At 38.7% G+C, this 13,059-nt stretch overlaps 1 protein-coding gene across 6 annotated transcripts in view; it reads right to left on the bottom strand.

The window, feature by feature from the left end:
- Window positions 1–1,892: 1,892 nt before the first annotated feature.
- Cntn1 (contactin 1) overlaps window positions 1,893–13,059 on the bottom strand; it is a 305,299-nt gene continuing 294,132 nt past the window's right edge. For all 6 annotated transcript variants that reach the window (NM_001439871.1, NM_001439872.1, NM_001439869.1 and 3 more), the window contains 1 exon segment: window positions 1,893–4,340. In NM_001439871.1, the coding sequence (NP_001426800.1) occupies window positions 4,261–4,340 (80 nt within the window). In that variant the 3' untranslated portion in view covers window positions 1,893–4,260.

Here is a 13,059-nt window from a genome sequence, read left to right as displayed (position 1 = left end):
CTTGTCTGTTCACTCACAACTTTACCCAGGAGTCATCTGAACTATAATAGCCGTTCTTTAAGAGTGCTGAAGTACCTGGCATGAATTACCCAGAGAAACAAATTTATTTCTAGAAATCAAGGTGAGGAAGCGGTCTTTAAAATATGATACTATAATAATCTAACCTTGGGTTGCCACAAGCTAATTTATAAAGTGAACTAATTAAAAACTATCTTGTTTCTATTTAGGAAAAAAAAGAACACAGAGGCAGGGGCAGGAGCACATTTATCAATTTCTTAAATTAGAAGTCTCTGGAAAATTATATTCTTGGGATTTTAGGTATTATGAATTAACTAACTTCAAGAAACATGTGGAGGAAATAAAAAGATAAAGGAAAATACAAAAATAAATTCATTTGTTTAGAAAATAAATCAGAGGGCACTCTTTTGACTGTCTGGAATCTAGGAACAAACGAATTAAAAGATGCTTTGTTACATGAAAAGCTAGCATTTTTGACAAAAAGGGGTAAGGATGCTTATAAATAAATCAACATTTTTGGGAATGTGATATGAATGGATGTTTCTGAAGCAGTATTTAAATATTTGTACATAATGTTGAGCAGTACCTTTAGTTAAAAATCCCACTTAACCAAACTTTACTAATTATGAATATCTAATTTCCTTTTTTAAAGATTTATTTATTATATATAAGTACACGGTAGCTGTCTTCAGACACACCTGAAGAGGGCATCAGATCTCATTACAGATGGCTGTAAGCTACCATGTGGTTGCTAGGATTTGAACTTAAGACCTCTGGAAGAGCAGTCAGTGCTCTTAACAACTGAGCCATCTTTCCAGCCTGAAAATCTAATTTCTAACCTAGCTCCCTCCAACATTCCCAAATGCCACTCCAAAAACATAGATTCCAAGATTCCAACTTGGTAAGTCTGGACAGTGCCCAAAGGAATCTATCATATTTTTTCAAAATTTCCAGTTGATGATCAGAGGCATCCAGGTTGACAACTACTAGCATGGAACCCAGCCTCGTAGAAAGAAGCTTTGGTTTTCTAAAGCCTGAAACCATTCAACTGGGGTCAGTTGAAAGTCAAATACCCAAAGAAAAATATTAAAATGAAAGTCAAGAAATAAAGGCAGAGCTTATAAACGAAAATAAAAACAGAGAATAAAGCAAGCTTTCATGAACCAGGAAGGGAGGTCAGAATGATGAAATCTCAATAGGAACTCAACAAAAAAGGCAAAGGAAACTCAAGAAGCAGAATCCTAGGCTTGGTCTCATTCAGGACAATGAAAAGATTTTGCCTGTTTCGGACTCATTGTCTTTATATTCATATGTTTACACAAATTCCATCATGAAGTTCAGCTCACTTAATATTAAACAGGCATTTTTTTTGGGGGGTGGGGTGGGGATTGCATCTAGCATCCTGCCTTAATGTCTAGCTGGAGATTGAGTGATACTCACCAGTGTGACAGTCTGTTTCTGGGTGTAGTTTGTTTTGCTATTTTAGATTTTTATATTATTATTATTATTATTATTATTATTATTATTATTATTATTATTACTTGTGTGTACCTGGCCAAGTTATGTTTAACCACTTGTATGCACGTGCCCATGGAGTTGAGAGAGAACATCAGATCCCTGGAACTGGAGTTAACAACGGTCAGTGAGATGTATGATAAAGGCATAGTAAGCAGTCTTAACTCAGCCGTATCTCCAAGCCCTGTGAAGCTTTTGTATGCTGAGGTCTTTAAACTCTGAATTTTTACTTACCCAGGAGAATCTACTCCTTGACTCCAAGCTCATTCTAAACCAAACCAAAACAACAAAACCAAAACAATACAAATATACTAACAGAAAACAAATACAAACTTCAGGTAAATTGAAGGGACAATTACTTTTTTGGGCAACAGTAAAGACATTTATTTCTTTATAATTTGTATTCATTCATAAAAAGGACAAATGACGGTCCTATACTACTCCATTGAAAAAATGATAAAAAATAACTAAAAAATCAATTCGTTATTTATCAGTATCAAATAAAACTACTATTACCTCTCCTGGGATACAAAGAAACAACAGATGTGTCTATAGCTATATAAAGTTTAATTAAGAATCTTGCATCTTAAAGCATATGATACATTGGTTAGCTTGACAACACTTTAAAACCGATGGCCCCAGTCACATCTGTACAATTATATGAGAAAATGAAAAGCGGAAGTCCTTTGTGCATGAGAGAGTTGAGTCTATCTGCCACATATTTACTCTAAACAACTTTCAAAGTCTGTTTTCTTATCTTTCAGAACCGTTTTCATGCAAAAATCTAGCCGGTTTTGGTCTTTATCACCACATATTGGAAAAGAAAAGGCAGGCATGCATTTGGCAAAAGATGTAGTTGTTATCGATGATACAAAAACGCCCAACATGGGTCACATCGCAAGAGGAGAACCCCCGAATATAGCAAGGAAAACACAACATTTGTCCGGAAAGCTTACAGAGTGTTCATCTCCCTAAAGTATGAAGTCATTTTCTTCTTTTTCAGATCATTAAATATTTTATGAAATCTGGCAATGGTTTGTTGACATGCTTCTACTGGGAGAGCATCTGTTTTACTGATTTAAAAAGTTTCATTTGTATAACAAAGTGTTAAGTGTAAATTAATGAAATATTTATTGATATTTTCATAATGAGGACTTTAAACATTTACACATATAGTACAAAAATTATACAAATTAAAGTTAGGGATAACATATTAATAGATCTATTTTTTGCTTCCTGTAAATATTCTTTATGGACCTATAGGGTATCTTTTCTAAAAAGATAAACTCTGTCTCTAATTAGCCAGCAAGATTGTGCTAATAAAATAGGATTAGACTTCTCCAGGAAGCAAACATTGCACAATTTCAGGAGCCAGCTAACTCTTTATTACCCGAGTTCTTCCACACCCACACTCAGACACATCTCTGGGCACACCATGGATAATGGGGAAACACAGGTTTCCCTTTCACATCTCACAAATCCCTCCACATCATCACTTGGGAGACATCCCTGGACAGGACACTGTCTGCCTCTCCTGCCTCCCGACTTTGCATATTCTTTATAGGACCACGAACAACATTCTGATTTGGTATTTTTAGCCAGTTCTCAGTATTGCATTGGGAATGGGAAATGAGCTTTAAATTTCTTGAAATGGAATTCTGTAGCTTTTTTCCAACCTGCATATGAATTCTTGATTCTACACCTTCTATCAAGAGAGTTTATATTATACTTAGGCATGGAGCACAAGACCAGAACAATGGGGACATTCAGAGACTCTGACACTTTACTGTCACCTGTTTCTATCTGGATAAAGACGATCATGTTGCAATATAAAGAAAAGCATTCTACTTCCCCAGACCTGTCATTCCACACACGGATAAACACAGCAACAGACAATGTTCCGGGTGAGCTGCAGCTTCTGTGCTTTGACGTTGATGAGAAGAAAAGCGCAAAACAACTTCAGATTAGAATACAAAAGTAAAAAAAAAAAAAAAACAAAAAACAAAAAACAAAAATCCTCACGTGGCATGGGAACGCCAGCATTAGAAAACTAACCGAAAAGCAAATATGTAGAAAATTACATCAAAAATAAGAATACTGATAGGAAGTTCTGTAATTTGGTTTTCGTAGTCAAAAAACTTCCAACTCATTCAGTAAAGCGATTTGGTAATTGTGTTTATGTCAGATATTTTTGTTCCATTTTTGTTTTAATTTTATGGAAAACTCAAAAGACAATGAATGATAAGGGTCTTTCAAAGATAGGCAGGACCCCAAACATATAGGCTAATACAAGAGACGGCCTTACTCTTACACATACCACATACAATCAACAATTCAACCTCTAATATATTTCACAACTTGTCATTAAATGTAAAGCACCTGTGTATGGTGAGCTTACTTCACTCTACAGCCTATGGCATTGAACTGAACACTGTAACTTGCCCATTGAATTAAATCATGCAACTTTCACAGAATCAGGTTAAATGGTTTATAAGGCATATTGGAACGAGTTAAAAATCATTTTTATTTCCATTTGCAAGTTATTCTTTTGGATGAAGGGGTTCCTGAATGCCTCAGTCGTAATGTGTTGGGAAATCGGTTGAAGAGCTTGTTAGAGTCTAATTTATTTGGCTTAGGATGGAGCCGCAGGGATTAGAAGGAATTACAGTCATCCCACGATGAAGAGCATCCTCTGAGCGAGGATGAGAACAGCAAATGTCACAACGTTCAGAATTCCGAATAGAAGACAAGAAAGCCAAGGGAGGGCAGGAGCAAGCTGAGGAGACCCGATGACAGCGTGGACACACCTGCAAAGCAAACCAAAAGCGTGTTCATCATTTCATCAGTGACACTAAGTGTTGCTTACCCAGTCTGCTTTGGAGAAGGCAGGATTGTTTTGACCTAAAATCAAAAGTTTCTTTACATGAAATGAATTGCTCACTTAGTGAGATGAGAACAATACAAACATTTTATCAAAGACTCTGAGAGAGAGAGAGAGAGACAGACAGACAGAGAGACAGATCATTCACTATATATATATATGTATATATAGTGCTTAAATAAAGCATTAAAATCATAACATTGGAATACTAATATTGTCCCGTGATCCAGAAGTCTCAAAGTTCCATCGGAAGGTGAAAAGTCAAGAAGCAGCATAAATAATAAAAATCAGATATCATATGTGAGCACACAGATGGCACCTATACCACTTAAAGTGTTTCTGTATTTTTACAGGTTTTGATTTAACTTTCTACTCTTCTGCATGTTAAAAGTTTATGCCACATCCATATGTCATTTTATTCAATTATACAGGGGAATAATAAGTCAAATATTTAAAAGTAGCATATGCAGTATTTGACACCATAGAATTTCCAAGAAAGTCTGTAATTTTCTGTGTTTGACATAGTTTAACACAATCCATTTTGAAGAACTTTGTCTGAGGACTTTTGTGTATTTTATTTTATTTCCTATGCCTTTCATTACTTATTTCTTTAATTTTTGAGATTGTAAAATGGTCACATCATCCCCCTGTTCCTTTTCCACCCTCAGAAAATTCCCATAGAACTTTTCCCATTCTCTTTCAAAATCATGGCCTCTTCTCTTCATGAAATGTTGATGCATGCATATGTCTGGGGGTTTTATAGAAAATCAGATAGATGGAATAAAAATACTAAAAGTGTTACCTCAACTAATAACATATGTATACAAGGTAGTCATTGCATATTTTTGATTCCAATCATTTAAAGACATTTAGTTGCTCACAAAATTAAGTAAGAAATAATAAGAAATAACCTCTTTTTTGTTTGTTTGTTTTTTCCTTTATGTATTATTTTCTTTCCTTTTTTTTTTGAGGCAGGGTTTCTTCTAAGTGTAACAGCCTTGGCTGTCCTGTCCTGGAACTCACTTTGTAGACCAGGCTTGCCTTGATCTCCACCTACTTCTGCCTCCCAAATGCTGGGATTAAAGGCATGAGCCACCATGCCCTGGGTAAGAACGTCTATTGCTAATCTTCAATTGTTGACTGAAGATCAATTGCCCTGGCATAGCACACTGTGTAGTAGATGCTTTTTCTTCTTCTTCACTAAATGCAATACCTGACAAAAACAACCCTAAAGATATTTATTTTGGCCTCTACTTCAGAGGTTATGGAGCATGGTGGTGGTAGCTTTGGTGAGAGCATAGAGCAGGTGTGCACCTGAATTTACATCCTATTCTGGGTGCTACCAATTAAGGGACATTTATATGTTAGACAAATTCCTAGGCCATGACCTTCTCCCCTTAGAATTCTTGAGAACACAGTAAACAGTATGACTATGGCGGTATACGCTTCTTTCCTCTTCTCCTAGGCTAAAGTATGTAACTTCGATAAACTCAGTCCTAGAAATAGGGAAAGGCTTAAAATAATACTCTACCAGTGGTAAAGGTGTATCATTAGGAAATTCTCTAGGAAATTTGAAACCTTCAATATAATTACCTACCATAACCAAAAGTAATTTAAAGCAGTAGACTCTTTACTATATAGTGTACCTTAAGGGAGATATAAAGAATCTCTCCTAACAGTCTTGGCATTAAAATGGTATCTATGTTCCTTACAAAGTAGAAGACAGCCATGCCAATTTGTCTGCTGATATCATAACCTTGCTTTCTTAACTTCGTTTGATGTAGCACAGAGACCATACTTAGATCTGAATAAGGCGTTTCTTTAAAACAGGTAGGACACCTGCAGACCACTCTCCACTCAGGAAGATGCTATGCATCCTTCCTCAGATTCTTCCCTCCATGCACCCTCCCCAACCCACCAGATCTAGCCTGGGTCTCATATCCACTGCCCCAGCCTAACCTGGCTAACTCTTCCTGCACCAGAACCAGTCTACAGCATCCTTTCAAAATTCACCCTGCCCACCTCTGACCCACAGACCACTCCCACACCATATCTAACCTCTCTACTCAGCCAGATCTCGACTATTTTTCTCCAGGAACTAACCCAATGAGTCTACCTGATCCTTATCTCCCACACCTCAGATTTGTCCCTACTCTCTGTGCTTGGACTAGGCTAGTACTCTTATTTATTTATTTATTTATTTATTTATTTATTTATTTATTTTAACCTAACTTCATTCAACTTAAGCCATTCTCCACCTCTAGTCCAAACCCAACCCTCAAACTGCTCAGTCCATATCAGACACAGAACTAACAGAAAATGTCCACATGCCCAGATCTCATTGCAAAAATACAAACAATAGACAGGACCAATATAATACCTCCTACTCAACACTCACCAGTCTTGTAGAAGTGGTTATCAGGTGAAAACTAATTATGTGATCCCCAGGACATGACATCTAAACCATTGTTTATAAACATCATCAAAGAGCTTAAGAGGTTTAAAGGAGACACACAGAGTACCTAGATGAGGTCATGGGAAAAGAACTTAAGGAGAATAAATGCCTGAGCAGGGCCCAAGAAAACACAAGCTGATGCTGAGGGAATAAAGTCAATCCAGGATCTCAAACCAGAATTCAGTAACGGGAAACAATGACGAGAACTCAAGCCAAAATGACAATGGAATTAAAAACCCCAGTAACCCAGATAGGAAACTTAAAGCAAAGTTTTACAAATGGAATGAATTGAGCAGAAGGTAAACAACAAGACTCTAAGATAAAGCAGAGAATCCAGATCAAACAAGCAAGGAAAGGAACATACAAGACACCTGGGACACCATAAAGAATTCAGTTTATAGGCACAGATGAGGGAGAAGACTCCCAAGTCAACAGCCTAGACCAGATCTTCAACAAGACCATAGAAGAAACTTCTGCCATCGAAGGAAAGGCATACCTGTGCAAATACAATAAACACTCAGAACCATCAAGTACGTACGATCGGGAAAGAAACTTTCCATAGTACATGATAGATAAGACAGTGAGCACACAGAACAAATAAAACGTATTCCTATCTGTGAGAGAGAAAAAAAACCCACAAGTTGAATAGAAAGAAAAATGCATGAGATTAATGGCTGATTTTTTGATGGAAACCCAGGAACCAGTAGAGCCTGTAATAGGCCTCCAGACTATAGTAGGCTCCTAAACCTTGGCACAGTTGATATGATAATGTCACTGCTATCCAGGCCTTGGAACCCAGCATGTAGGCAGCAATACATGCCAATTTGAGAACAAAGGCCTAATTCATTAAATCCCATGTTCTGGAACAATCCTTAAATGTACTAACCTTGCTTTTTTGCTTCTGCAATCCTGTTTCTGGCTAACTGCTATTACTAACAGAAGTATGTCAACCCAGAATACAGTTTTGTGCTTACACACTCACCCAGAGAACGCCTTGGGAGTACAATGGGGTCCTGAACACACAGTGTAGATGCTGGCCATCTGGCTTTCCTTTGGCTTGGACTCTTTTGTAGCTACTTTACACTGTTTCTGAAGGCTCAAGCATAATCACCAGAAATGAGACCTTGAGACAAGGGGGTTTCAGAGCACCTAGGTGTGGGGAAGAGTGTGGTGGTCAAGGGGCCCCCTTTAGGGGCTTTAATGAATTAGGCTTTTGTTATCATTTTGATATGTGTTTCTGCCTACATGCTGGGTTGCAAGGTCTGGATAGCAGTCACACTAGGGCATCAATTATGCTAAGTTTGGAAGCCTACTAAAGTCTGGGATCAAGGAGGTGCACAACTCTAGATGTCCCAGGGCTCTGGGACCACTTCTGATCAATTGCTCCCCAATGTGCAAAAATCAAAAGTTGCTCATAAGTCTGGTTAAGGTCCTTCTGTTCAGTATGCAATGGAGAGGCCCAATTTGGCTGCTGACCAGCATCCAAGATCTTCGTGAAATGTCACGAAGATCATTCTCCTCTGATCTGTTCAAATGTATGAGTGTGTGGTGACCACCCCTAATTGGTCTCGTCACTGTCATTGCTTGTCTCTGTCTTGTTTTTCCCTTTCTATTCTGCCAACCTGTCTTTTGTAAAAGGTGGGGAAGAGATTTGTCACAAGACACCCATGAAATGTATGTTAAAATATTTCAGAGACAGATGCTTTTTCAGACAAAAGCAACTATGCTGTTCACTTCTTACCTTGGAAACCACACACCTTTCCTATGATGAGATTGACTGGCTGTCCTCTGTGTTTGGACGGTCCTCCTGAGGACATGCTACATCCCCAAATAGCATGAGCCATTTGGAACACAATGATTGAGCCTCCCGATGGTCACCCAGACCAGCTCTTGTATCAACTGTTGTTTGTCTTTGATCAACTACCCACCCACCCTTTGGTCAAAGACACAGAGCTAGCTTTGGGGGGCAGGGTCCTTTGGTCTGGCTGGAGCTTACATAGAAACCAGTGTGCTACCTGTTCACTCCATTCCTCCAGAGGAAATAGGAATCTCACTTCTTTATACTCCTCCCAGAACAATGGATGTGGTGGGAGGAGAGACCCTGCTTTCAGTTCCCTAGGAAGTGCATGGGAAACAGACTTTCACCTCTCCCCATCCTTGCCATGTACAAGGAAGCCTGGCAGCCTTTTCTTTAAGTGATTGTGTCTATTTCCATTCTTCCTTAAAGAGAGGCCATCAATGGACTTATAGTTTAAATGTGCCGAAGGAGGAAGAGCGAAAAGACCACCCTACCCCCACTTATAGTTTATGTTTCTTTTCAGCCAATGATCTATATAACTGGAAGACTCAAAATCCTCCCTTTTCTGAAAAACCGCAGGCTCTCATTCATCAGCCTGCTGGAGGCTGTCTTCGTTAGTCATCAGTCCTCATGTGTCAACTGTCAACAGCTCCTGGTCACCCTTTTCACAGCTGAGGAGTGTCAGCATTCAGCTGAAGAGTAGGAAGGCAGCTCATGGGGCCAGGATGACAATGAGGCTCAGAACAAACAGATTCTTCCTTTGGTTTTAGCAGAATGGGACCCCAACACCATACTAACAGAGGTAAAGGAGTCTTTGGACAGTTTTTTACCAGGTCTTATTGGCAGGCTTGAAAGCAGAGACTAGGATGCACATTAATCTGTCTTAGGGGAGTAAGGTTATTCAGGGATCTGATAAATTGTCTTCTGGGTTCCTGGGACAACTCCGGGAAGCATATTGCATAAGTCCTTGATTAGTCCAGATGTCCCCCAAAATGAGCAAGCAGAAAACATTGCCTTTGTCATGCAGTCAGCTACATTTATTTTTTGGATGTAGAAAGGAACTTCAAAAATTAGAAGGATTTGAGGATATGAATAGGCCCAGGTATTAAAAATTGCCCCGAAAGTCTATAAGAACCAGGACTCGACCAAGGAGAGCCAGGTAAAGAGACAAACCAGGATAGTATCTGCTCTTAGGAAAACAGACAGAGGGAGGCCGAGAAAAGGTATGTCTAGATATAAGGAGAAGTACCAATGTGCTTACAATAAACAGAGGGGACATTGGAAGAATGAATGCCTAGACCAGAAGATGGAAAAGAGATCCATCCAGTTTGCCACTTAAGTGAAAAATGACACAATCTGGGATCCTTCCTTTTGATCCCCCAGGTCACAACAAAGGCAGGGTGCAAACCTGTTAAGTTCCTAATGGACACTGGACTAGCCTACTTCATTCATATAACCTTTCAAGCCAGTCATCTCCTGGTAGACTTGTCCTCGCCCCTCTTCAAGAAAACCTTTCTTTGCAACAGAGACCATTACAGAAATCCATACCAATCAAAATAGAGAGTTGTGGAGCATAGCCCTAGTGGTTACAACTATGATCCAACTCTTGGACCTAAGGCTTAGGGGTCCAGTGTATAATACAGGGTGGGAAGATTGTAAGAGACAGAGGGTCAGGGATTTTACTGTGAGACTGTGTCTCCTAATGTCAGAAGCTACACCCAAAACAGTCTCACCAACATGGCTGCCCAGCCATGAGTAGAGTGAGAACAGCAACAGGTATGCTAACAAAAATGAGGGAAAGCCCAGGAGGCATCCACCCTATACAAAGAACTATAGGCAACTAAGAAAACTCAGAGCAAGAGAAATAATGTTCCTCAGGGAAGAGAACATCAACAGATTATAAAATACCAAGTGGTCAGCTCTGAAACATTGTTGTATGTATGAAACATACATACAGCAAATGACATACAGACTGAGCAGGCTGTGCTTATGCATTTAGGAACACACACACATGCATACACATATGTAAATATATAACAATAATTTAAAAAAGCATTAATTCGAAAGAGAACAAATAGTGTTGTATAGAAAGGTTTAGGGAGGAAAGAGAAATAGGAAATGATGTAATTCTATAATAATCTCAAAAATAAAAGAGATAAGGAAATTAAAAAGAAATAAGTAGGCCACTGAAGGTCAAAAGCTGAGAACATACCAAAGGTCCAGCCCCTTACCAGCTGCTCCCAATGCCTCCATATTGCAAATGTGGTCAACTGCTGTCAACAACAATGCCATGAGTGAGGATGACTTGGGTATCTGGTACATCTTATTCCACAGCACAAAACGAATTCTGGTGACCCTTATACACACACACACACACACACACACACACACACACACACACACACACACACGTGCACACACCTAAACTGTTTAGAGCAGTAGGATTTTTTCAATAAGCCATGACTTCAGGGTTTTAGGATAAGAAATGGAAAAAAGTAGGCGTAAAAATGCATACATCAGCATTAAGTAATTTTAAGAAACTGTGTATTTAATTTTATATTCCACTTCCTTAATAATGCATTAAACAGAAATATCACTCAAGTCAATATAAATTTTTAAAAGTCAATCCAGGGCAAATAACTATGTAAAAGATGATCAGCAGAGAGAATGACTGTTTAGTCTTCCCCATGCTCTTTCGATCTGAGGACACTGAACTTTGCCCTTTCTGTGTCAAGGCAAGGGCACAAAAGGGAGAGAAACCACGTGGAAAGCCACAGCTGCTACCTATGCTGTTTGAAAGAGGTTTTTACATTCTTGTGTGGTTTTTAAACATTCTATTTTTCTGCATATTTATAAAATATGCCATAACCCACATGTTATTTTATTCTGATAAGATGACCAATAACAAACCTCAATTAAACAGCAAAACATTTAGTTTTCCATGCCTGACCTAATTTAGGTGACCTCTCCTAAAGACCCATGTGAGGGCGACTAGAGGGTCTCTCCAACTCTCTCCCCATTGACCACAATTACATCAGCAATGGGTCTGCACTGATGTGTTTGTCTGAATATGTGGCTTGGCAAAGTCCTAACTGGCTGCAGAAAGCCGTTTAGTCAATCAGAGATGCCATTTTGAAGTTTTGGTGTTAGGAAACAAACCAAACACCATTTCATAATTTGTGGCTTTGACATCGGGATATTTGATTTATTTAAAATAAACCTTTTGTGTTTCAGTGTGTTATATTTAATGTCTCTAATGACTCAAGTTTATATAATTGTGGTCTGCATCTTCAGTCTGCTTCTACATTCCGAACAGAAATTAGAGACCTAATTGAATTACTATTTAGTCATTAAATAAACGTGTGTGAGATATATAAAAATATATTCTTGTGGGGTTTTCAATGTATGTTGGGTTTATACTTTACAACCCTTAGGTTACTATTCGCATGAAAGACTAACTGCATCCACTGACTATGTACTTTCCTTCTCGTACATTTCCTGGATGGTAATTGTGAGCAAATCTTCAATCTTATGAATTGTGTTTTCCATATCAGAATAAGCCTCAAGCCAATTTAGAGTCTTCTTGACTATCTCTTTTAAATAGAACTTTTGGACTTAATTACTTCAAGAATTACAGTCACACACAAGTGTGTGCGTGTGTGTTCACGTCACCTCTTTTCTCTTGTTTGAGGTTCCTAACTTCCAACTTTCAGATGTGAGTACATATTCCTACAGTAGCTACAGAGACTAGTAATGCAAAATGGGGACGGTTTCCAGAGAGGGGGTTGGTAGGGACAATGAATTGAGGGATTACAGGGAATATGTGATCTGATGAGAATAATGGGGGAAAGAGGGTCTCTAGTCAGGAGGAGGAAGACAAGTGCAGAAGAAGGAGGGAATTGGGTAGAGAGGGCAGTGGTATATAGAGAAAGGGAGTGTAAATACCTATCAGGTTACTTCACGGAAAAAGTCAAATAATCTTTTGTGTTGGCAGATAATGCGTCTGTGTTTTATAAAAGCACCTTTCAGAACTACTAGTGGGGAGGGAGAAAAATCTTAAGGGATACAGCATAGTTTAACACAGGCCGTAGAAAGGGAAAGGGAAGTAGTGGTGTATGGGTGTGTGCAGAGATTTAAGTAGAAAGAGAGGGAGGCATGGAGGGGAGGTAGGGAAAGGGTATTTGAGAAAGCCACATGGGAACCTACCACCACTACCACCACCACCCCAGCCCCATACTCCAGTTTAAATAGCACAATCACACACAGGGTGTAGTGCTCCTCTCAGAGTATATATGTTTCCAAAAAATAAAAAGTAAATAAATAAAGGCTAGTGCCAGGCGTGAGATACCTCCTTTTGAGCTGTTTTTTTTTCCGTTTTCTTTGTTTGTTTGT

The sequence above is a fragment of the Rattus norvegicus genome, chromosome 7, assembly GCF_021556685.1.
Source record: "Rattus norvegicus strain SHRSP/BbbUtx chromosome 7, alternate assembly SHRSP_T2T, whole genome shotgun sequence".
NCBI lineage: Eukaryota > Metazoa > Chordata > Mammalia > Rodentia > Muridae > Rattus > Rattus norvegicus.
This window is presented reverse-complemented; position numbering and strand designations above follow the sequence as displayed.